The 26,075-nt window shown below is 37.9% G+C and overlaps 2 protein-coding genes across 10 annotated transcripts in view; one reads left to right on the top strand and one right to left on the bottom strand.

The window, feature by feature from the left end:
* SNX14 (sorting nexin 14) overlaps positions 1–26,075 on the top strand; it is a 97,411-nt gene that overhangs the window by 68,457 nt on the left and 2,879 nt on the right. For 4 of the 8 annotated variants that reach the window (XM_058734632.1, XM_058734630.1, XM_058734631.1 and 1 more), the window contains 8 exons: positions 2,899–2,939; positions 3,083–3,202; positions 6,008–6,131; positions 6,396–6,560; positions 6,694–6,789; positions 9,090–9,181; positions 9,980–10,036; positions 10,595–10,823. In XM_058734632.1, the coding sequence (XP_058590615.1) occupies positions 2,899–2,939; positions 3,083–3,202; positions 6,008–6,131; positions 6,396–6,560; positions 6,694–6,789; positions 9,090–9,181; positions 9,980–10,036; positions 10,595–10,633 (734 nt within the window). In that variant the 3' untranslated portion in view covers positions 10,634–10,823. Of the gene's footprint in view, positions 1–2,898; positions 2,940–3,082; positions 3,203–6,007; positions 6,132–6,395; positions 6,561–6,693; positions 6,790–9,089; positions 9,182–9,979; positions 10,037–10,594; positions 10,824–12,955; positions 13,075–15,714; positions 18,464–26,075 lie in introns of those variants that run through there. The other 4 variants (XM_058734626.1, XM_058734627.1, XM_058734625.1 and 1 more) reach the window with 2 other exon arrangements.
* The window catches only part of NT5E (5'-nucleotidase ecto), a 50,162-nt gene continuing 41,155 nt past the window's right edge, over positions 17,069–26,075 (bottom strand). Inside the window, exons 6-9 of one of the 2 annotated variants that reach the window (XM_058734634.1) lie at positions 24,234–24,339; positions 23,188–23,337; positions 21,605–21,805; positions 17,069–18,646 (exon numbers count right to left, since the gene is read on the bottom strand). In XM_058734634.1, coding sequence (XP_058590617.1) covers positions 18,624–18,646; positions 21,605–21,805; positions 23,188–23,337; positions 24,234–24,339 — 480 coding nt within the window. In that variant the 3' untranslated portion in view covers positions 17,069–18,623. Of the gene's footprint in view, positions 18,862–21,604; positions 21,806–23,187; positions 23,338–24,233; positions 24,340–26,075 lie in introns of both variants that reach the window. The other variant, XM_058734633.1, reaches the window with a different exon arrangement.

Below are 26,075 nucleotides of genomic sequence, written 5' to 3'. Positions count from 1 at the left end.
TTTAAAGAGTCATGTATGAGAGGATAAACTGAGAGGTGCCTGGGTGGCTCAGTCAGTTAAGTGTTTGTTGATTTCGGTTCAGGTCATGATCTCACGGTTCATGAATTTGAGCCCTGCATCAGGCTCCATGCTGGCAGTGTGAAGCCTGCTTGGGATTGTCTCTTTCTCCCTCTCTCTCTGTCCCTTCCCCATGGGTGTGCTCTGTCTCTGTCTCTTAAAATAAATAAACATACTTAAAAATTTTTAAGAAGTGGATAAACTGAAATAATCAGCATTTTCAGATTAATGAAGGAAGAGTAGTTTATATAGTGAAACCATGTATCAAATTCTAATAGACTTATTATACACTGTTAGTAGGAATATAAATTGGAAACTAATTGGGAAAACAGTTTGGTATAGAACTGCATGACCCAGTAGTTCCTCTCTGAGATATATACTCTAGAGAATCTTATATTCATATTAAAGAATGTTCATAGCATTATTGTTTATAACCAGTCACTAAAATTGGAAATAATACAAATGTTCATCACCAATAGAGTAGACAGATAAATTGTGGTAGATTCATAAAATGAATACCTATAACGTGTAGCTATTTGCAACAACATTGTTAATCTTAAAAACGTGATGATGAATGACAAGCAAGACACAGAATATATGCAGCATGGTTTCTTTTACATAAAGTTCAGTATAGACCACAGAGATAAAGGCAGGAAAAATTTGGATTGTTAAAGATAATAATGGAGGTAGGGGCACCTGGGTAGCTCATTTGGTTAAGCGTCTGACTCTTGATTTGGGCTCAGGTCATGATCTCATGGTTTGTGAGTTTGAGCCCCACATCAGGCTCTGTGCTGATAGTGCAGGGCCTGCTTGGGGATCTCTCTCCCCCGTCTCTCCCAGCCCTCCTCAGCTCTCTCAAAATAAATAAATAAACATTAAAAAAGAGATAATAATGGAGTAAAGCATTATTTCTAAATATATTTTATATTATATAATCTAAAGTATATATAGAAGTAAACAAATGAATTAAATGTTGCAAGTGGGCATTTGGCTTTCATCTGTATCTCTTCAAATTAGTACATTCGGTCAGAGCCAAAATACTTGGTATTTGTACGTGGAGGTTTTCTTATCAGGGGAAAATGGGAGAAAGTTTTATATTTGGTTATATATGATGTTTAGAAGACAGAATTGGGTAGACTTGGTTGCCAACTAGGATTGACTAAAGAAGAAGAAATGATCAGAGATGTGACCCAGATTTTCTATTTAAACATTTGGATGGATGCTGTTACTTGCTGAGATAAGGAATAAATTAAGGGTAGTTCTGAAGTTGTTGAGTTTATAGAATCCAGTGAGAGGTTTTGTAAGGTAGGAGAGGCCAGGAGACAGGCAAGCAGTAGAGATTTGAGTGTTATATGAAGTCAGATTGAGCACATAATTTGACTCAGGAAGAGCATGTAGAAGAGACAGAGAAGCAAAGAGAATAAAGCTCGTCATTTAAGGAACTTGGAGAAGTCTAAAAGAGGAGTAGTTAATGGGGGTAGAAAGGAGAAATAGTCTGGTGGGAGAGGGTTAGGTGGTTTTCATGTCTTAAAATAATCTACGTTTTATTTTATTTATTTTTATTCTTAAATGTTTATTTTTGAGAGGGAGAGCACAAGCAGGGGAGGGGCAGAGAGAGGAGGACAGAGGATCCCAATGGGTTCTGCGCTAACAGCAGCAAGCCCGATGTGGGGCTTGAACTCCCAAGAGATCATGACCTGAGCCAAAGTCAGACACTCACCTAACTGAGCCACCCAGGTGCCCCCAACAATCTCCATTTTAATTTCTTATTAATATGTGTTCTGCTATTGCCATAAGCCTACTTTTTTCTAAATTGAACTGAAAGAAATTTAAGTCGCGTTTATCAATTTTGACTAATTTTTAAAGGCATTTCTAATGTTTGAGAAAATCTCAAGGTGTTTGATATTTTAAAATAAGGGAACCTGGAGATAAGACCAAGAAGAGATTTTGGCAAACAGGATTAGAATATGTATTCTTAACCTAAAATTCAGATTATAAACTATTTAACCAATTTAAATGTTGTAGCAATTCTTAAAAATTTTTTTGACTTTTGTATACTTTTAGATATCTTTATATATTCATCATTGTTTAAAATCTTTTGAAAACATTTCTTACGGAAAATTTCAAATATACACAAAAGTAGAGAATTTTGTATAATAAACTTCTCACGCTATTGCAACAGTTATCAACACTTGCCTTGTTCAGTCCTTCCTGCACCGCCCCCCCCCTCCCCAACACTACTGGATTATTTTAAAGTAAATCCCCAGTGGTTCCTGAGCCCCGCATCCGGCTCCCTGCTGTCATCACAGAGCCCACTTCAGATCCTCTGTCCCCTTGTCTCTCTGCCCCTCCCCCTCTTGCTCACGCACATGTGTGTGCTCTCTCTCTCTCTCTCAAAATAAACATTAAAAAAAAGAATACCATATTTATTGTAAATTTCTGTTGAGTGTGAAATAGTAAGTTATATTTTTTATTGTTTTACTTTTTTTACTTGGCTTTTGAGTATTTAAAATTACCTAGTGAAGGGGCACCTGGGTGGCTCAGTTGGTTAAGCGGCCGACGTCGGCTCAGGTCATGATCTCGCGGTCCGTGAGTTCGAGCCCCGCGTTGGGCTCTGTGCTGACAGCAAGCCTGGAGCCTGTTTCAGATTCTGTGTCTCCCTCTCTCTGACCCCCCCCTGTTCATGCTCTGTCTCTCCCTGTCTCAAAAATAAATAAACGTTAAAAAAAAAAAAAAAATTTTAAATTACCTAGTGAAAAAAAAAATTAGTGAAGTATTCATGTGAACAGTTATGCAGTATATTATGCTTTCATAAAATTAATATTTTACTTTTAATTGCAGGTAAAATTATAAAGTCTGTTCCTGGAAAACTAATGAAAGAGGTGAATAACTGATTTATGTATATTCTGTAACATGATAGTTATAACCGTATTTAAATATCAGTGAATTTTAATGCATTATATGATTATTAAAAATCATAATCTTGATTTTTTATTTTCATACCATGATTTCTATGTCACAACAGAAAGGCCAGCATTTGGAACCTTTCATCATGAATTTCATTAATTCTTGTGAATCTCCAAAGCCTAAACCAAGTAAACCAGAACTGACCATTCTCAGCCCTACTTCAGAAAACAACAAGAAGGTACTGCATATTTATTGTTTGACAGAGTCATAAGGTTTGAAGTTACCCTACTTGGAACAGCTTTTCCATTGTAGGGAGAATCATGTGTTAATGAAATGAATGGGACTTATTTCCTTTATATGGAAATCAGTTGTACAGTATAAGGAGGGTATTTTATGTAGTTGCTTGCATCTTTGCTTTAACAGGTAAATTTTTCTTTATATAATTGCATTGGCAAATTTCTAACATTTACATATTTGGGGAATTTTTTATTTTAAGTTTATTCTTTATTTTGAGAAAGGGAGAAAGAGAGTGAGGAAGGGACAGGGAGGGAGGGAGAGAGAGGATCCCAAGCAGGCTCCACACCGTCAGTGCAGAGCCTGATATGGGGCTTAAACGTATGAAGCATGAGATCATGACCTGAGCTGAAGTCCAACGCTTAACCAACAGAGCCACCCAGGCGCCCCTTGGGGGATTTTTTAAGGTGGTTTTCTTAGGTTGTAAATCACCAACTTCTAATACTCATGAAGTAAATTGATACAATGTAGTCATGTTGATTTGATGCTTATTTTATCTAATCTTAATGGCTTATATAATATTTAATCCATTAAGCAAGTATTTTAACCTGTGCCAACACTGGAATATAAAGATATATTTCCTGTCCACAGGAAGCTCAGTTTAGTGCCAGAATAGTGCTCAGCATGAGGAGCTATGTGAGCTCGAAGGACAGCCTTCCCCCTTTACCCCCAAAACTCACTTTTTTGTTAGTACTATAAAAGGTGTCTTTAATATTTTTTTCATTTTATCGCTTTCATTTGATAAATACAGTTAATTTTTATGTATTGATTTTTTAAATTCAGTAACTTTGCTAGACTTGTACTAATTTCAGTAATATATCTATTAATTCTTTAATACACATTATCTGCAAATGGTGGTTTTGTTTCATTCATGGCTAGGACCTGTTGTACAAACAGAATCATTTCAGTATTTCACCACTAAATAGTGTATAGTGTAGCTTTTTTCATAGATATTCTTTATAAGGTTAAGGAAGTTTGCACCATCTTTATGGGTGGAGTTGGTCTATACTGGAATGAATTATGCTTGCAAACCAAGGTTTTTACTGTAATTTTTCTTTCTCATTCTATCCTTGCCAATTTTTTAAAAAAACTTATTTATTTATCTTGAGAGAAAGAGCACAAGCAGGGGAGCAGCAGACAGAGAGGGAGGGAGAGAGGATCTCAAGCAGGTTCCATGTTCAGTACAGAGCTGGATGCAGGACTTGAACTCACAAACCATGAGATTATGACCTGGGCCGAAATCAAGAGTCGGACACTTAACTGACTGAGCCACGCAGGTGCCCCAATCCTTTTCAGGTTTTGGTATTAAAGTTATATTAACCTTTTTCTGTTTGCTGGTAAAATTATAATTGGAATTATTAATTCTTTAAATAATTTATATGATTGGTTGTTAAAGTCCTCTAAGCCTCAAGTTTTGTTTATAGGAAGGTTTTCTTTAAAAACCAACTTAATTTCGGGACGCTTAGGTGGCTGAGTTGAGTGTCCAACTTTGGCTCAGGTCATGATCTCGTGGTTCGTGAGTTCGAGTCCTGAATTGAGCTCTCTACTGTCAGCTCGGATCAGAGCAGAACCTACTTCAGATTCTCTGTCCCCTCTTGCCCTGCACCTTCCCTGCTCATTCTCTCTCAAAAATAAATAAACATTAAAACAAACAATTTCTTTAGTGATTATAGTATTCTTCAGATTTGTTTTGTTGAGTCCATTTTGATAGGTTATATTTTTCTTTAAAAAAAATTTTTTTTAACGTTTATTTATTTTTGAGATAGAGACAGAGCATGAACAGGGGAGGGGCAGAGAGAGAGGGAGACACAGAATCTGAAACTGGCTCCAGGCTCTGAGCTGTCAGCACAGAGCCTGACGCGGGGCTCTAACTCACGGACCGTGAAATCATGACCTGAGCTTAACTGACTGAGCCACCCAGGTGCCCTGATAGGTTATATTTTTCAACGCATTTTTTATTCAATCTAAATTTGAAAATTTTTTGTCCTGAAGTTGTCAATAATGTCCTTTTAATTTTTTCTAACATCTGTAGTTATATCCCCTTTTATTTTTTATATTATTTGTGTCATTTTATTTTTTATTTTTTTGATCAATCTTGCCAAAGATTTTGTCCTTTTAATCTCTTGGCTTTGTTGATCTTTTCTAGCATACTTTTATTAGTTCCTTTATTTCTGCTGTTTCATTATTGTTATTATCAAGAATAGACTTTTTTTGCATAGTTGGGAGTAAGTAGGGCTGAGATTTCATTGCATTTCATCATTTTTACTATAAGAAGTTTTTTGCATCTTTTTTTTTTTTTTTTTCACATTTTCAGACTATGACTGTTACTGTCAAACTTTGGTTAAAGCTCAATGTTCACCTCTAAACACCCTTTAATTAACTAGTGAATTATAATCTTTAAGTCATGTTAGTTTTAAAATTAGCTGTCATTAATATATTTATACATCTTTATATGTTTATTTGCTCATTTTGGTATAAAAAAGCAAAGGGGTTCTTCCTATGGGTAATTATCTGTTTTGTCTTAAATGAATGGAGACTTTTGTGTACTACTTTGGGGAGAATGTATTTTTTAATTCAATTTTGGATATAAATGTGGAATTTTGGAGACAGAGCTTCACCTATCTAATGCTCTGTTTTGATTAAAAAAGGTTTAAATGCCTGTGTTCTGTTGTCACTTTAGCCTTAGTGTTTGTTTATTAGCAGGTGTAATAAACTATGCATCTCTTTACTATTTCAATTTTTACTTCAGCTTTTCAGTGATCTATTTAAGAATAATGCAAACCGTGCTGAGAATACAGAAAGAAAGCAAAATCAGAATTATTTTATGGAGATGATGACTGTAGAAGGAGTCTATGATTACCTGATGTATGTAGGTAAGGTCTGTCTGGTTATATTAAAACCTATTTTTCATTCATGTGTCCTGTATCTTCTGTGATACAAATTAATGCTCTTCACTATTGCTCCCTTCTTTTTAAATTGAAGATACTTCTTTTATTAGAATTTGATACAAATGGTCCTGAACATATTAAAATTACTAGTGTTTACAAATAAAGTATTACCATTTTTGTGTTTTCACATTGGAGAATGTTTGAAATACCTGTTTATCTTAACAAAATATTCCATATGATCCCTCTCAGGACGGGTGGTTTTCCAAGTTCCTGACTGGCTTCATCATCTCTTAATGGGAACTCGAATCCTGTTTAAAAATACCTTGGAAATGTATACTGACTACTATCTTCATTGTAAACTAGAACAACTATTTCAGGAGCACCGTTTGGTCTCACTTATAACACTTCTCAGAGGTATTTTCTCATGTGTTTGTTTCAGGTCTTGTGTACTGTTGTGTCTTGTTTTTCATTGGTTTATTGGTATTTCTGCTATGAAGAAGTACTTCGTGTATAATAGGTGAAAATATTTCTTTTTGTTTCATTTTAGATGCTGTATTCTGTGAAAACACTGAACCTCGTTCTCTCCAAGATAAGCAAAAACGAGCAAAACAGACTTTTGAAGAAATGATGAATTACATTCCAGGTGTAATATCTAAGTAGTAAATACAGATTAGCACCCCTTTGAGATCACGATGTATAGTAATTATTGAGGCCAATTTTTATTTTGAGTTTTCATTTTAGTAATAGTTACTAAGGACAAAGTAAAATTAACTCATTAGTTAAATAAAATTTGGTTTTTATGATATAAGCACAATGAAATTTAAGACAGGCTTTTTCTACTTATGCAACAGCCAGATTTTTTTAGCAACAACTTATAATCAGACTGATCAAAGTGATCTGTTTGTGGGACAGTTGGAATCCTGCTGCCCACTCTACAATGAGAAGAGCTTCACTCGTGTTTATGAGTAAAAGGTCAGAATTCATTCATTCATTTCAAATTTATTGAGCTCTTTCCACATGTCAGGCACTATGCAGAGTGCAAGGGATATAAAAAGTGTACTTGAGTAGTTCAGTCTAGTGGACAGACATACGGATAAAACATACATATGATAAGAGAGAAGGCATGTTCAAGTCACAGAGTGTGTCTCAGAGGAGGAGAATGATCATTTCTCCTGTAAAGGAGGTAAGCTTGGACCACAAGGTAAATAAATAATAGTAACCTGTTACAGAGATGGGAAATACAAGGAAAAGATGCAAGGAGTCAAAGTAGAGGATACTTAGTTTAGAATATTTTGAGTGTGAAGTTCCTATACAGTATTCAGGAGGACATGTCTAGTAAGTAGTGAGATACCCAGGTTTTGAAATTGGATTAATGAACAGTACAGGATAGAGACATAGAGGTTATGTGTAGTGGATAATAATGCCCAGAGAGAAAATACAGAGTGAGAACCGAAGAAGCCTTTGGACTGTACCTTTGGACTGTACCTTAGAGAATTCTCATCATTGAAAAATTAGTCTCAGAATAGTCCTGTTGCTCTGTGTGAAGACAGTTAAGTTAAATCCCTGGTCTGAATATAAAAGTGAATAAAAGCTATTCTGGGGTAAGTCTTCTGTAGGTAAATGATGAAATAATTTCTTACCTGTTTTGTAATAGTGACCCTTAGCATTCATGGCTTTAACAGTCTTAGTTTGATATTCAGGGACAACATGGAAATCCACTGAATGTAATAATTTGTTATTTTGCTGAGGCATGAATTTGAATCACCTCTACTTCAAGACTCCTTTTGGGAAGGAATAATTTAGTAAACTTAGCGTGTCTTTCTGTTGTCCTCTACCCCTCAATCTTACTTAGGATTTCTGAAGGATCTGAAAGGATCACTTATTTTTGTCCATTATGGTTCACACATACTAATTGGGAAGTTCTGTATAGTATTGGTGAATTAGCAGATTCATAAAGATCCATATTGGGCCACATAATCTTGAAAAGATCAAGGATCCACTATGCTTGTTATAAATTGAATTTGGCCTTTGCCACTTAGGGTTAGATTTATCTCCTAGAAGCAAACAAGGTGAGAACTTTTTCAAGAACATCATTAAGAGTTTTATTATGATTGGGGGGGAAAGGACACATATTTGGGCATTTGGTTTACTTAATAATTTTACTTTCTTGCCTTGGGGAAAAGGTTTAGTTGAGGTTTTTAGTAAGGACTGACTCTTTGGTAATAGAAGTGATACATGACATCTGTGCAGTCAAACATGAATCAGAACTTTTTAGATCCTAAATTATTATTTAAACATTTCCCAAAAAGATTGTTCTGTAAGATGGTTAATGATAATTATGCAAAAAGTACAAAATAAAGTGGTCATATTCATTGAGGAAAGTCTATATTAAACAGTTAACTTTTTTTCCTGATACTAAGATATTCAAACATTATGAAAAAATATATAGTAAAAAGTAGAAGCCATCTCCCCAATGTGCATAAGTAGCCATGTACTCAGCTTGGTGTTAATCATCACAAATATTTTTCTGTGCATTTCTATACATGTGTATACAAATGCATATGCATAATTTTGGGATTTTATTTGTTTTATCTGAATGGAATAACACAGTGTGTATTACTTTACAACTGTCTTTTATCACTTAATAGTGTAAATAGTATAACACTATAAATAGTATAAATTTTTTTACTGCAATACTCCTCAGCACTTGCAGTATACTTGGTGCATTGTGAATCTCCAGAAGGAGGATATATGGTTCTGAGTTTCTTGACCATAGAAGTGTTTTTTTCCAGGAGGCTCTTGCAAGAACACTGGTTTAGGAAATGCTGATTTACAGTTTTTGTGTAATATCTGGGAAACAGAGTGAAGATTTTGCTTTATGGTCCACTAAATGATGAGTCACTTTGTAATATAAAATGTTTCACATTTGGCTTTCTTGTTTAGATCTGATAGTCAAGTGTATTGGTGAAGAAGCCAAGTATGAAAGCATTCGACTTCTATTTGATGGCTTACAACAGCCAGTTCTCAATAAACAGGTAAAAATCATTAAAGGAGGTTGACTAGTGTTGGCTAGGTTTTGTGAACGATACACAGTAGGATTCTGGTATGTTACTGTGAAGTGACACTCTCAAGGTGGTGCACTTCAAACATTCGGACAGAAAAAAAATGTTTCATCTTTGTTACTTTTTTTTGCTGACTACTTTTTAATTTTTTTAATTAAGTTTTCTATTTTAATTCCAGTATAATTAACATATAGTGTCATATTAGTTTCAAGTATATAATGTGATTTAACCAGTCTGTGTATTACTCAGTCCTCATCAGGATAAGTGTACTCTTTCTTAGTCCCCTTCCCCTACAGCACCCATTTCCCCTTGCCTTGTAACCATCAGTTTGTTCTCTGTAGTTTACTTTTTTTTTCTTTATAACGTAAGTAGTTTTGACTTAAAATAAACATAGATTCATTGTAGAAAATTTGGAATTTAAATACAAAATTCATGAAATAAAGTAAAATTTTAAAAATTAAGAATCCCATCATTCAGATTACATTAGAATAACCACAGTTAACACTACATATATAGTGCAGTATGTACATATTTTGTTGAGATCCTAATAAGTTAAAATTTTGTATCTTGCTTCCTTCTTCAAAATTTTGTTATGTATAAAATAGTTAAGATAAAATGAATTATGCAGCATAATAATAAAATGTCCACATGTATATTTGAGTTCTGCTCCCTGCCTTCTCATTTAGACATAACCACAGTCCTGAATTTTGTGTTTATGATTTTTATGGTTTTTTGTCTAATGCCTTAAAAAATTTTTTTTTGGTGCTTTAGCTGACTTATGTTTTATTGGACATTGTGATACAAGAACTATTTCCAGAGCTCAATAAGGTAACTGAAAAGCAGCAGTTTTATTCTTTGTTTTTGGTGGTATGATGACATTTATTTTAATAAGGGACACAAAAATTAAGGAAACCCTTGTTACTATGATCCTTTTAAAAATGAACAACCTTAACAAATGACTCTTTATATTTTCTTTTTTCAACATGCTTAAACACAGAGTCAGTTTTGGGTGGACAGGAAAGGAATAGCCTGTGTTTTGGCTTCCCTGCTTCCTAATTACAAGCAGATAGGACTGTTATATACCCTGTAGTCTTCCCAGAGAAAGGTATGAATTTAAATGCTAGCACTAGAATGGGCCAGACTCTTCAGGCTGTTCTCTGTCTGTGACACTGAATGCTGTGTAAGTCAGTCTTGAGTGTTTTTGAGGTGGTTGAACTTATATGAACCCAAGAGTACAAAATGAACTGGAATTAGAGCATGGCAAAATGTCTCTCTCTCTATATATGTCTTAGGTTAGAATTTTAATACACTGAAATTGTTATTAGGCACTTCACAAATGAACGCTGTTTTATTGTCTTCTATTAAATAGATTTATTTTTACTTTAGGTACAAAAAGAAGTTACCTCTGTGACGTCCTGGATGTAAACATTTGGATTTGAGATACAATGACCAGATAGATAACAAATTTCTGCTTTGCTAATTAATGTAGTATATATGTACTTTTTTCTTTTACTTTTGTATATTCTTGTATATATCATGTAATCCAGTGTCTGAATTTTTGATTTTTTTTTGTTTTAATAAAGACTAACACAAACTTAATAATGATTAAAAGTGATTGGGTTTCATAGTCTTTCATTTTACACCTGTTACCAAAATTTTATTAGAATATATGTCATTTGCTGTTGCCATTTTTTAAAATGTTTTATTTATTTATTTTGAGAGAGAGAGAACATGTGAGTGTCAGCGGGACAGAGAGAGAGAGGGTGGGGGAGAGAGAATCCCAAGCTGACAATGTGGAGACTGATCTTAAGAACTGTGAGATCACAATCAGAGCCAAAATCAAGAGTCGGATGCTTAACCGACTGAGCCACCCAGGTACCCCTACTATTGCCATTTTTTAAAGAGGTAGGGCAAACAGATAGGACCAATAATCTTTGTATTGTATCACTTTGAAAATAATTATGTTTAGTGTGGAGAAATTGTAGTAAGATCTGATTTGCTTTCTTATTTAGAGTTAATACATTTCAGTAGATGTATCTTTTCTTTTTTTTGCCCCTATTTTCTACACAGGTAACTATGTGTTTATAAAGAAGACATCCTTTATGAATTTTTCTTAAGAAACAAAGCACTTTTCCTTACTCTTGCTGGATTGACAGGTTATTGCCCTTTTTAAGTGTGAAAACTGACTACAAACAGATATTTCTGATTACGTGGTTGCAGCTGTATTTTACTGAATGAATGTAGCTATATTCCAAAATCTTATATAACAATTTAGTCAAGTAGATTTTTGGTTTATATTGTCTATTATCTCTCCAAAAGGAAAATACAGAATTAATTGTATTTCTTGAGGGAAGTTAATTTTTTTTTAATTTTTAAAATGTTTATTTAATTTTGAGAGAGAGTGAGGAGGGGGGGAGGGGCAGAGAGATGGAGATACAGAATCTGAAGCAGGCTCCAGGCTCTGAGCTGTCAGCACAGAGCCCGATGCGGGGCTTGAATTCACGAAATGTGAGATCATGACCTGAGCCGAAGTCCGTGCTGAACCAACCAAGCCACCCAGGCGCCCTAATTAAAAAATTTTTTTTAATGTTTGTTTATTTTTGAGAGGGAGACCGAGCAAAAGAGGGGGAGAGGCAGAAGGAGAGGGAGATAGTGAATCAAGAGCAGGCTCCAGGCTCTGGTCTGACAGCACAGAGTCACACACGGGGCTCAAGCCCATGAAATGTGAGATTATGACCTGAGCCAAAGTCAGATGCTTAACCAACTGAACCACCCAGGCTCCCCTTGAGGAAAGTTAAATTAAAAGATTAGAGTCAGTGCTCGGAATTCTACTTATAGTTCCCTCCCATGCTATACTTTTCTCCTTAAAACAAGTTTGTCTTTCAAGATTGAGCATTTTGTGTTTGCTAATTGGTCATAGCATTCATTCAGGCTATATTTATTGAGTTTCAACTATGTATTAGATACTAAGCTGGGTAATAGGGAACTCTAAATATAATTTGGAAATCTAACCTGTTTAATAGTGTTCACTTATTTTTTTTTCCAAAAAAAGTGGTTATTAGGTGTTGGAATTTTTTTTAATGTTTATTTATTTTTGAGAGAGAGTACATGCATGAGTGAGGGAAGGGCTGAGAGAGGGAGACAGAGGGTCCGCAGCAGGTTCCACACTGACAATAGAGAGTCTGATGTGGGGCCCAAACTTATGGAGCCGCGAGGTCATGCCCTTAACTGAAGTTGGACGCTTAACCAACTGAGCCACTCAGGTGCCCTGGTGTTGTAAATTTTTTAAAAAGCGTTTATTTTGAGAGAGAGAGAGAGCATGTTCATGGTGAATGGGGGAGAGGCAGAGAGAGAATCCCAAGCAGGCTCCTTGCTGTCAGCACAGAGCCTGACCTGGGGCTTGATTTCACAGTTTGTGAGATCGTGACCTGAGCTGAAATCAAGAGTTGGATGCTTAACCCAGTGAGCCACCCAGGCACCCCAGTTTTATTATATTTTTAATTGTTTCAAGATTCTAGTATATGTATGAGTTTCTATGAGTTGGTACTTTAATACAAAGCCTTAAACATTTACTGATTTCTCAGGGACAGATGGAAAGTTAATCAGGTTAACTCTTCACATTTGAATCCATAGCATTTTAAGCACTGTTATTTAAAATGTCATGGTGAGCTGGAAAAAGTATTTCACAGCCCTTTTTATCCCATTCTCACCTACTCTCCTTTAAATCGTCATATTCTCTTTATTTAGGTGAGAAAAATGTTCTTAGGAGTGTATCATTCTGCTTGGGCTTCTATAACAAAATACCACAGACTGGGTGGCTCTAACAACAAATTTATTTCTCATAGTTCTGGAGGCTAGAATCCAAGGTAGGTTTCATTGTGAGGCCTCTTCCTTTGGCTTGCAGATAGCTGCCTTCTCACATGTGCTCCTGACCTCTCTGTGTACCTTTGCGGGAGGAGAGAAGGAAAGAGCTTGCTTTCTCTCTCTCTCTCTCTCTTTCTCTGTCCTTATAAGGGCATCAGTCCAATTGGTTAGGGTCCCACTCTTATGACCTCATTTAACCTTAATTACTTCCTCAAAGCCCTATCTCCAAAGACAGTCACAAGGTGGTTTTGGGCTTCAACATACCAATTTTAGGAAGGCACAGTTCCATCCATAGCAGTGGCTGAGCTCTATTTAAAGAAAATGTGTATAAAAATCTACACATACAAAATTAATTATTCATATTATCAAAGGAAAAGAAACCAGATGCAATCTCTGTTGGCAAGGCATTTTATATTCACTATTACATTTTATCATCCATCATAGTAACTGTGAGATGGTATAATTCCTATATTATAGGTAAGGATATTGAAGCCAGAGAAAGTAGTGAAGTTAGAATTCAAACTTCGATTTGTCTCTCACCTTGTCCTTGTTAGTGTTGCCCCATAAAAAGAGCTTTTATTTCCAAAAGTAGTCACTCTTTGGATCCTTTTAAAAAGTATGTTCCCCAGTTATTTCATATATTTTACTTTGTACATTCCTTCCTATCTTTATGTGTGTTCCCTTGTGCATGAGCTTCACATTTTGAAATGTGTTTAATAGAAACAACTATCAGTGTTTCTGGTTGAGGGGATAAAATGAAATTAAATAGATGGGAAGACATTTTCAGATATTTAAAGGACATTAAAATTGTGTTTTAAGTATAATTATAGATATCAGAAGATCCTGAGAAATGATTGAAAGCAACCACTTAAATGATCATTTTTGACTTAGTAAAAACCATTTGATTTTATTGTAGAAATATAAATAGAAATCTAATTTGCTTCTGTTTTTAGCAGAGTGTGTAATGATATATACAAAATTGTAATTTCAGATATAGTCAACATTGGAATAAAAATGATTGACTAAATGAATGAATGAGCAAATGAATAGTTCTTGCCAGTTCATTATACTTCTGTGTCAAGGAGTATGCTGTCTGTAACGTTCCCAGTTATCTCTTTGGCAGTGCTGGATACACAGAGAAGAAATCTTTAACCTGAGGCCCATGAGCTCCAGTGAAAAATAGTTGTTTTTTTTTCTTAATTTCACTTTTGTTAATTTGATATTTATGATTTTTTTTCCTATCAAACACTCTATGTAATGGATGTATTTGTATTCCAATGACACCCTATTTACATAAAGCAGTGGCAGGCAGGATTTGGCTCTCAGGCTGTAGTTTGCTAATCCCTGATGAACAAAAAAAGGGAGAAAAAGGAATACTGTTAGAAAAGTTATAATTACCTTCATATTAAGGAACAAGGGAATTAAATTTTTGGAGGAAGGCAGCTGTCCTTAGGGGTAACTTAATTGGCCTTTTGGTTGCAGAGAGGTTAAAGAAGAGTCAAACACTCTGCGTAATGAAAAGGTGTCTTCTGTAGGTAGAGAAATCTTAATTATCTGTATTCTCTGGAGGGGTGAGGCCAGAGAAAAGGACTGTGTGTGTGGCTTTTGGACTGAGTGAGGAGGAGGGTGGCAGAAAGGTACAAGGGAAGGAATTATACACAGTTTATTCAGTTTATTCAAGTGTGTAGTGCACACTCACCCATGTGCCAGGCAGTTTTAGATAAGCTAGGGATATTATTTGTGCATTTAGAAACCTACATTCAAACTCCAAGAGACAGACAATAAGATAAATAAGGAAATTATAGTATCTTAGAAAATAAGTGCTCAGAAGAAACATTTTGAACTGAGGAGGGGAATATGGGGGAGGGTTGCAGTTTTAAATGGCGGGGTCTGGGACCTTGGAAAAGACTTGAAGGAAGTGAGAAATCAGGTAATGCAGGTATGTAGGAGTCCATGTTCCAAGTAGAGAAAATACCACATGCAAAGGTTTGAGTGGGAGAGTGTCTGTTTTGTAGGAAGAATAGCACGGAGATCAGTGTGGCCACATCAGGGAGAGTGAAGAGAAATAATGTCAGAGAAGTAATGGGAAACCAGATCACAGAGGGCCTTGTAGGCCATTGGGATAATTTATTGTTGCTTTTACTTGTGGAGTGTGGTAAAAAGATTTTGAGCCATTGAGCAACACAGTCTTGCTTAATACTGTAAGACATCACATTGGCTGCTGAATTGAGAACGTTGGGAACTGACTAGAGTGGAGAAGTGGAGACCAGCTCATTTAGGAGGCTGCTGAAGCAATTCAGAAGTGGCAGTGATTCGAAGCAAGGTAGTACTTGTGAAGGGTGTTGTGTGCCTGTGTGTGTGTGTGTGTGCGTGTGTGCGTGTGTGTGTGTGTGTGTGTGTGTGTGTGTGTGTGTGTGTTTTAAGTTGGGAAGCAAGATTTCCCCGGGACATAATGTGAGTTTGAGAAAATGGGAGCAGCCAAGGATGACTCCCCTGTGTCCCCTGAAAAGATGGTGGGGCTTGGGCCCTTATCCCCATTTCCTGTGAATGTGACCTTATTTGGAAATAGTGGTTTTTTTAGGTGACTAAAATTAAGTCAATACAGTGGGCCTAATACAGTATGACTTTGTTCTTATACATAGGGGAAATTTGGACATAGAGACAGACATACAGAGGGAAAAGGATGTAAAAACAGAGGGAAAATACGAGCTATAAGGCAAGGAATGCCTGATGCTACCAGAAGCTAGGAGAGGCTTGGGGTAGATGCTTCACCACAGTCTTCAGAAGGAAACAACCTTGCCAACTTGATCTCAGGATGCTTCACCACAGTCTTCAGAAGGAAACAACCTTGCCAACTTGATCTCAGGCTTCTGACCTCCAGAAGGGTGAGACTATAAATTTCTGTTGTTTAAGCCATCCAGTTTATGTCAGTTTATTACAGCAGGCCCAGATAACTAATCAGGAAACTTTCCTAATTTGAGCAAGTGTAGCCATGGATCTATCCATGGACCACAGACTCCTCAAGGGAGCAACTTTTCCTAATGGGCAACTGTTGGCAGTCGCAACTTTCTTCTAAGAAACCCTGCTTATTCTTTGTTAGGAACTGCTGAAGGCAGTTCTGGCACCAAATGGATTTAACGGATCCATTTGATCAAGACAGAACAATTGGTTTATTTATCAGTATGCTTGAAGAAGATTCTTAGATGCACAGCCAGTTCAGACAAATTAATTAAATCCCCAACATTGTCCAACTTGGGCATTTTTATTTTTAGTAAACCACTACAAGCCTCAAGACAATTTCTACATTAGATTCTGTATATGAAGGCCAGAAAATGTAAGAGTATTATTTAAAATATCCTTTATTTACTGTTTTCTCTTATCTAAAAATTGCATGCATTTTTCTTCTTGTTTTTTTGGCTGAAAAGGGGGCTAGGGAAGGTTATCAAATGGCAAGGGACTTATGACCAAGAGAAATGATACCAGTGATAAACCATCAAAAGTTTTCCTTCAGTTGTATTGTCTCAGGTTATAATGTTTGCTTGAGAGAAGAAATAACTACCAAAGACAAGGAGCATATCTTCAGTTTTATTGCACAATTGAATCTACAGCTGTAAAGTGAGGTCATTTCTTAAACCACTGCACAATATATGCACATATATTTAGAAAACTTACAAAAAATGTTCTTTAAAAATTTGTGCTCTAATAGGATTCATTGTATTTTACTGGCCAAGCATAAAAAATATACTCCAAATGCACCTTTCTCTAATTTTCCTCTTCCAATCCTGTTGACATTTGCTTATAGCTAATCTGTATATGCATAGAACTGAGGGCATTATTTTACTGCAGCAGCCTTTTTAAGATGTTATAAAATTTTTAAAGTATATTTTGTATCAAGAGTACTTAATATTTGTAAACATTAACAAACACTCCCTCTCCAAACCTCTAGCTGCTGTTTGCTCACCATTTTTTTTTTTTTTTCATTTATTATTTTTGAGAGAGAGAGAGAGAGAAACCACATACAGGGGAAGGGACAGAGAGAGGGGAGAGAGGATCTAAAGCAGGCTCTGTGCTGACAGCAGGGAGCACGACACGGGGCTCCAATCCATGAACCATAACCTGGACCAAAGATGGATGCTTAACTGACTAAGCCACCCAGGTGCCCCTGCTCACCATTTTTTAAGGTGAAGGCTCCCATTTCTCATTGAAATTTATGCAATGCTGAGCAGGCTCACCTGGTCTCACAACCACCTTAAGCAAGTATTTGTTCTTTTGGTTATAAATCATTTCATCAGTCTGGGTGTTTCCTGAACACCCACTCAGGGGCTCACTCCCAGGCAGGAGTTCTCATATTCATACTTGAGCATGACTTAAGAGTGTCCATATTTGCAGGCAGATCTGACTTCAAACTTATCACGTATAACACTTAAAAATAAATCCTTGTCTCCCCTCTGAGTTTTCCATAACTGCGGTGGGGGGATGAGAAGGGACAGAGGGAGAGAGAAAGAGAGACAGAGACTAGGGTAAGTGCTGGCATCTTGCTGGGGAGAACAGGTACAAGTTTAGAATCACACCTTATCTTAAAAGGTTCTCTTCTTATACCCTCACATTAGAAAGAAGGGTGGAAAGAGCACAGAGGCAGAACTGATGGAATCTCATAAAATTATTCACAGGTAATACTATGTATCAGGCACTCTTCTGCTACTCCTTAGCAAATATCTCTTTAACAAATCTAAATGCCCTTTAGCTCTTTTTCTTCCATAATGTAAATATGTCCCCGGTGTCCTGTTCTTCCTTTTCCTTTCTCCCTGCCCCTGGACTATTTTTTGCAGGCTCTAGCCTTTCCCATCATCTGCTGCTGCACTGTTTGTTCCCTGACTTGTTAAAGGCACATGGGTGGTACAGGAGAGAATGCTGCCTGTGTTTAGTCCATGAAACTCAATGTAACAACAAGATCTAAAAAGGGAAAAGTTAGAGATATGAAATAAAGCAGAGACTTGTCATCCAGGAGCTTGATGCCATTGACAGTTATGAGCAGAGGAGACCATTAAGTATCTTTCTGAACAGCAACTGGATGTAGTTGAAAGAGTCTGGACTTGAGGTCAGAAAACCTGGGTGCAGGTCTTAGATTTGTCACTTTCAGCTGTATGGCTTTGAACAAGTCAGCTCTTTCTGAGTTTCAGTTTCCCTGTCTGCCAAATGGGAAAAACATCGCCTGCCTTGCCCACCAAAAAAAGTTATAGGCATCAAATAAGATAAAAACTGCCTTGTAAAGGATAGAGTTCTATGTAAACATAAATTGTTTGGTGGATTAAAATGGATATTAAAAAAATGATTTCTGTGGTTTAAAATGGTTAATATAAGTTTTATTAAAATTTGCATATGTAAACTAAAGATGGTTGGCTCTCCCCTCAAAGGGCTCATTTTCATTTTTTCCTGTGTGTTCAGTGACTTGCTGATCCTGAGTAATGATGTCAGTGTCTTCATTTACAAGCCTCCAGCCTCAACTTCTGGGGTCCAGCAAAGATGGTCTGTGCCATCACCAAGCCAGTTCCTAAAATGCAGACTTGAATCTCACTTGAAAAAAAAAATGCAGTTCCACACATTAATGGCAAGAGGAATTTTTGGCTACTGGTATAAAACAATGCTCACTGCCAAAAAGGAAAGAAATGTTAGAGAAAAGCTTCCACGACAATGACTTCCTGCAGAAAACTTGATCCGACCTTCAACTGCTGGATAAATTACTTTCATTTTTAAGATGTATCCAGAAACCACGTTGATATCTTGATCACCTGGAAAAATATATACATTATTTTAACTACAGAATAAGTAACTACCAATTAAGAGTAAGAGGTGGGAAAACCAACGTATTTCTCTAAAGTCTTTTGTAATTGTAAGAGGGAAGATACTACTTTCATAAGCAAGGATAAAATGTCACAAAAGACAAGAAAAGTGATTACAGGTGCAAAGAATTTGATTGCTTTTTCATGTTCCAGATGTGAAATGTGCCCACTGTTGACTACTAGACAACTGGAGGGAATAGTCATCTCAAAAGGTTGTTGACCTTTAATATTGCTTTTGAACCACTCCAAAACAAGGGCATTAGGGAAATGGTTGAGAGCAATTAGTTGAGACATAAAAGTGGCTTTCTTCTGCTTGCCTGGTCAGAAGTCATTTTTGCATAATTGACAGACAATGGAGACTTCATTTCCAAAAGAGAGGAAACCTGATAAATACTAATTGCCTATAACTACAACAAACCCATAGGGACCTGACAAAATTTTGTTTTAAAAATATCACTCAACAGATCATATATCTGATAAGCAGTTAACACCCAAAATATATAAAGAACTCCTAGAACTCAAAAGAAAAACAAAATAAAAATCTGATTAAAAAATGGGCAGAGGATCTGAATAGATTTTCCAAAGGAGACCTACAGATGCCCAACAGATACATGAAGAGATACTGAACATCACTAATCATCTGGGAAATGCAAATCAAAACCACAGGGATATCCCTTCTCTGTCTAGAATGGCTATTATCAAAAAGACTAGAAATAACAAGTGTTGGCAAGGATGTGGAAAGTGCACCCTTGTGCACTATTGGTGGGAATGTACTTGATGTAGTCACTATGGGAAACAGTATGGAGGCCCCTCAAAAAATCAAAAATAGAACCATTGTATGATCCAGCAATTCCACTTTAGAGTATTTGAAGAAAACACACTAATTCAAAAAGTAACATGCACCCCCATGTTCACTGCAGCATTATTTATAATAGACAAAATAGGGAAAAAACCTAAGTGTCTGTGGTAGATGAATGGATAAAGAAAATGTGATTCCACACAATGGAATACTATTCAGCCATAAAAAGAATGAAATATTGCCTTTTGCGATAACACGGATAGACCTTGAGAGCATTGTGCTAAATGAAATCTATCAGAGAAAGACGAATACCATCTCCTCTCACTTGTATGTGGAATTAAACAACAGCGACAAAACCAAACTTGCATATATAGAGAACAGACTGGCGGTTGCCAGAGGTGGGGGTAGGGGGGTGGGAAAAATGGGTGAAGGGGGTTAAAAATCCAGACTTCCAGTCACAAATAAGTCATAGGGATGTAATGTACAGCATGATGACTGGAGTCCATACTGTATTGCATATTGAAAGTTGCTACAAGGGCAGATCTTAAAAGTTTACCTCACAAGAGAAAAAAAATTTGTGACTATGTATGATATTAACTAGACATTGTGATGATCATTTTGCAATACATACATATTTTGAACCATGTACACCTGAAATTAAAACATCGTGTTATATGTCAATTATACCTCCACAAAAAAAATACACTAATATTTTTAAAAAGAACTCTGCAGTGGTTCTCATCCCTGCATTAGAATTGCTGGAAGAGTCTTTTCCCCCAACACAATTATATTGGAATCTCTTAAAAGCTGGGGCCAAAGTATTGATATTTAATTTAAAATGCTCTCCAACTAAGTCTGATACACAGCTAGGGTTGAGAACCCTTAGGGCCAAGGCTTCCTCAGCCTTCTATGTGAGCTCCTCTCTCAAACTTAATCAGTCTGGGTTTAATCTGCACAGCCCCCAGCCTCTGTCTCATGTGGGACCCAAGAGGACACTTCTGTAAAGCCTGCGCTTCCATCATCTTTCATGGAATGTGCAGAAGTAGCTAGCATCTTTCCTGGCAGGAAGGCTGCCTCCTTTGCCCTGGCTCTGCTCTCCACCCTCCTTGAAACAAGAGGCTGAAACAGCAGGCCCACCACAGGAAAGCTGACAAGGAAGTACCAGAGCTCTTTTCTGGAAATGCAAAGTTGTGCACATGCTTTATAAGCACGCTGGCTTCTGCCCTAGAGAAGAGGAAGGGGTAGTATATTCTATCAATGGATCAATGGACTTCATGCATGTGAAGTGGTTCTTTTTTTTTTTTAATGGCCCTGTGCTGGTGGTATCCTCTGGGCCTCTGTGGGACTCAAATCTACCATCAGCCGACTTCCATATGATTTTTAAAAGTGAGGTTGCAGTATAATGACCCTAAATGCTGCCAAAAATACTGAGGTCAGGTGTGGTTGTTCCTTTCAATACTCCACCAACCCAATGTGCTAAAAAGGGGGAGGGGAGCACAGCCCATCTACTCCTACCTGACCTATTCACACTAAAAGCTTCAAGAAAGCTTATAGGATTTTCCAGATCCAATCTAAAGTTCTAGAGATGAGGTTTCTCGTTAAGTGCAAAACCCATTGATATTTCACAATTTAAATAGCTGCTTATACATACTAAACAGAATTTTAAAACATTTTGGGCTTGGATGGGTGGCTACATGTGCCAAAGAGGGGTAGGGCACATATTCTCCAAAGCAGTGCTGCTATTTTCCAACAAAGCGGGAGGGAGGCGGCAACAAAGGGGCAGGATCTGATTTCTGGCACTGCAGTCCTGGCATCCTGAGTAGCTTCCCTCTTTGGCGCAGTTTTGTTCTTGAGTACTTTGGAGTAGGGAGAGGAAGAGACACTTGTGCTTACCAGAGTCGTGTCTTAATGCTTCATCTTTTATCATCTGGAATCCATCTCCACCATTGGCAAGGAAGCTTGGAAGGATAACCTTATATATCTCATCCATTCTGAGAGGCTCATAACTGGGCACTCGACACTGGGTGCAAAGAACATCCAATGTGACCACTCTGTCCCCAGGTTTTCGGGAAAGATCATACACCACATGAATTCCTAGAAAAGAAACGAATCTGTATGTTTTCACTGGATCCAGAGGGAAATTTCTGTTTTCTAAGAAAGAGATTTGGCCAAAATACGGAATTGGGGCACTCGGCTTGGTTTTCACTGAGTCTGAGCTTGAGTGAAATTTCCGCAAGAATTGAGGTGATATTGCAGCATTTGGTTAGATTGCGTTTGCATTTCTTGGTTAGGTTTATCCTTGAGTCTTGGGAGGTCTGAGAACCACTGGGAGGAAAACTGGCTCTGCTTCAGTATGGGCAAGGGGTAACAGTGCAGGGAGAAACCACATCTTTTTAAAATCCTAAATGAGTTGGTCAGCCACTTGGTTCAATGGCTTTGGAAAATGAGAAATAGATGAGAGGTACAGAATATTTGTTCTAATTTTGAAGACTACTAAATGATAATAATTTGGGTTTGGATGACTTTCACAAGACATGTAACTACCCAGCACTGTGATGGAGCACCAAAACCCTGTTGTCCCCCCAAGTCTCTCCTGGAAAAGTGCAGAATGTTTGGGTTACCCCACAGGCATTAGGCTATGGCTCCACCACCATCTGCAGCTCCCCCCCTCAATCCAGAGTTGGGGGTTCTGTAGAAGGAGGACTTGACAAAGCAATCACACTATCAAGTGAGGCCCACCATCTACAGTAAAAAAAAAAGGGGGGGGGGGCAAATTATGGTATCAGTATCAAGGTTATAAATTTAGCGATTAATTCGTTGGACTGTGGAAGTTATTACTGACAAAAGTGTTTCACATTCACAAGTCCTTGGCAATTTGGGAAGCATTTATTTTCATTCCGTTTTCACTGTGATCCATGAGATGAGCAGGGCAGATGTTTTCAGAACATTCAGAGAGGTTGAAGACCTGTCCCACGTCACAGTGGAACTAGAACCAGGTGTTCCGATGTGTCTATGTAGTCGGCCGCCCCTCCCAGACATCATCCTCGCTAATACTGATTGGATATTGAATTCCTTTGAACCTCTGCATGGTACCAGGCAATTATGAATAGAACGGAGAATGGTGGTTTTGGTTTTTTTCTAAAAAAAAAAAAAATACTGAGTGTTTAAACAACTAAGATTTTAATAGAAACTAGACCTCAAGGCCGCTGACCTGCTTAGAGTCTGGAGGGCCAGCTCCTATAGTGAGTCTATCTGACATCCAAATCAGGCGTAGCAACTACTGCTCATTGCCAAGGCATTGAGGCGTTGACCCTGACCTAATCTCAGTTGGTCTGGGAGCCCATGACCATTGAGAGACTATGCATTCATGTTGGGTGGGGGGAAAACCTAAACAAATCTGGCAGTGGAGGTCCTGGGGAGTGAGGAACTAAGCCAACCAGCAGGACAAACCCACTTCACTTCAAAGGGTGACTTACCGCCCACCTGCAGGAACTCTCCAGTAGACTGGCCATAGCGGTACACGCTGTGCTCAAAGGCCGCCTTCAGGGTGGAACCTTTTAATTGGACCAGGTCAAAGGTTCCTCCAAAGGGCAACACAGCAGCCAGGTTCTCCCAGGTAATTGTGCCTGATGGTAGTTGTAGATGGGGTGAGAAGGAAAACAGCTTGAGAATAAGATTACCCCAAGACCAGCTTCCTTTAGGGTTGGTGGAGATGAAGGAGACAAGAGGCTATTGGAAGGCTATTAGTACAGCATCAGCTGTGTGAGTGGTTCCTGACACTCAGGGAGGGAATGGATTCAAGAGGCCTCTGGCCATGCTCTCAACCACTGGGCAAGATGACAGGTGCTTATAAATGGCTGTGGCTCCAAAGTCACCAGTGCTCTGCCCTGGATCTCTGGCTTATAGCTGGGTCTTCAGTGGGTGCTGAGCATTGCTCAGTTCCTCCAGACAGGCAGTGTGTCCCTGCCACCTGTCCTTGTTTGACAATGAGATGAGCTTGGGGCTTTACACTGAGACTACCTGGTTTGACAGCAGATCAGGGAAGACTGCAAGAGCGGTTTGAATATCTGACTAGTTGGTTTGTTTTACCATGCAAGATCCTGGATATCTGTAAATGCACTAAAAGAATTTAATCCAGTAGGGTGTTGTTTTTTTGTTTTGTTTTGTTTTGTTTTTGTTTTTTTCCAGCACAGAACATGGACAGTTTGTCCCTTTCTCTTTCCAGGTATCAAGGAGGCAGCTGTTGGTAATCAGCAATAATTAGTATTTGGTTTTGTGTGTCAGAAGTTTAGATCAAGATTGGGTTCCATTCACCCTCGCTCTCCACTCTGTGTGTGAATACATATGAGAACACACAAGCATGTGTGTGCCCTTCTGCTTAGGCACTGACTTGAGTAGCAGTTAACCGAAACTGGAGAGGCTGACATTGTGGTACATGGCTGACAGGACAGATGAGCTGAGGCCACCCAGGGGCACGGTCAGAGAGAGACCTGAGCTGACACCCTGAGCCTGGGAAGCATACCGTTGTTCCGCTCGTCAATGGGTGACCGAATGCCACCTCCATTTAGAATGCACATGGACACATGGTTCCAGGACACTTCATCCGAGTGTCTAATGTTGTTGTTAATCTGCAACAGTAGCATGAATTTACATTAGTTATTCTAGACCTTCTTCCATAGTATCAGTTTTAGGGATTTGGTTATCTCTACCATGGAAATAAAGCTGCTTCTTCCTGCTCCTGTGTTCCCAGAGATTTCTCAAGTATAGTCAGTCAGAACTAGTTTTATGCTCTGAGAAGCAAAAATAAGAAATAGTGACCAGTCCCGTGTCAGACTCTTAGAAGCAAGTAGCCCTGAGCCCCCTTTCCTAAGACCCTTCTACTCTCAGGCCAGTGGGCATTAGCAAAACTGGCTCTTGTGTCAGGACAGGACCTCCATGCAAATTGGTCCACCATACCTCTCCTTCCCCACCTCCTCCAGGCCCCACACTTGCTCCTCAAGGCGTGACCTGAAAACCTTTCCACTCAGGACCTCAAGCCAACAAGATCCCTGGCCTCCATGTCAAATTTCCAAGTTGGCAATTTTGGAGGCACAGAGATGGCCTCCTGAAATGGGTGAATCCGTTTCATTCTTTTCTTTTACAAAATATGTGCTTAGTTACAAGAAATAAAATGAATATATTCTCATTTGAAAAAAAAATAGCGCAAAAGCAAGTGTTTTCTTAACACTTGCCTCTGCCTCTTAAAAGAGAGGTAAGCACTGCTAACAGCTTGTTTCCTTCCAGACTTTTCTCTAAACATTCCCATACTGGCTACTCTTTAGCTATTTTTTTTTTTCAAAATAGGATTCTTCTTTAATATTATGATTTTTTAAAGTATAATGTATTGTCAAATTGGCTAATATACAGTGTGTAAAGTGTGCTCCTGGTTTTTGGGGTAGATTCCCATGGTTCATTGTTTACATATAATACCCAGTGCTCATCTCAACAAGTGCCCTCCTCAATGCCCATCACCCATTTTTCCCTCTCCCCCACCCCCCCCCCCATCAACCCTCAGATTGTTTACTGTATTTAAGAGTCCCTTATGGTTTGCCTTTCTCCCTCCCTGTTTGTAACTTTTTTCCCCCTTCCCTCCCCCCATGGTCTTCTGTTAAGTTTCTCAAGATCCACATATGAGTGAAAACATATGATATCTGTTCTCTGACAATTTTACTCCGCATAATAACTTTCAGTTCCATCCACCTTGCTGCAAATGGCATGATTTCATTCTTTCTCATTGCCAAGCAGTATTCCATCATAGATATAAAATACATCTTTATCCATTCATTAGTTGATGGACATTTAGGCTCTTTCCATAATTTGGCTGTTGTTGAAAGTGTGGCTATAAACATTGGAGTACATGTGCCCCTATGAATCAGCACTCCTGCATCCTTTGGATAAATTCCTAGTAGTGCTATTGCTGGGTTGTAGGGTAGTTCTATTTTTAATTTTTTGAGGAACCTCCACACTGTTTTCCAGAGCGGCCGCACGAGTGCAACAGTGCAAGAGGGTTCCCGTTTCTCCATATCTCTGCCAGCATCTGTTGTTTCCTGAGTTGTTCATTTTAGCCACTCTGACCAGTGTGAGCTGGTATCTCAGTGTGGTTTTGATTTTTATTTCCCTGATGATGAGTGATATTCAGCATCTTTTCACGTGTCTGTTGGCCATCTGAATGCCTTCTTTGGAAAAGTGTCTATTCATGTCTTCTGCCCATTTCTTCACTGGATCATTTGTTTTTCAGGTGTTGAGTTTGGTAAGTTCTTTATAGATTTTGCATCCTAGCCCTTTATCTGATATGTCATTTGCAAATATCTTTTCCCATTCTGTC

Source organism: Neofelis nebulosa, chromosome 6 (assembly GCF_028018385.1).
Source record: "Neofelis nebulosa isolate mNeoNeb1 chromosome 6, mNeoNeb1.pri, whole genome shotgun sequence".
Lineage (NCBI taxonomy): Eukaryota > Metazoa > Chordata > Mammalia > Carnivora > Felidae > Neofelis > Neofelis nebulosa.
This window is presented reverse-complemented; position numbering and strand designations above follow the sequence as displayed.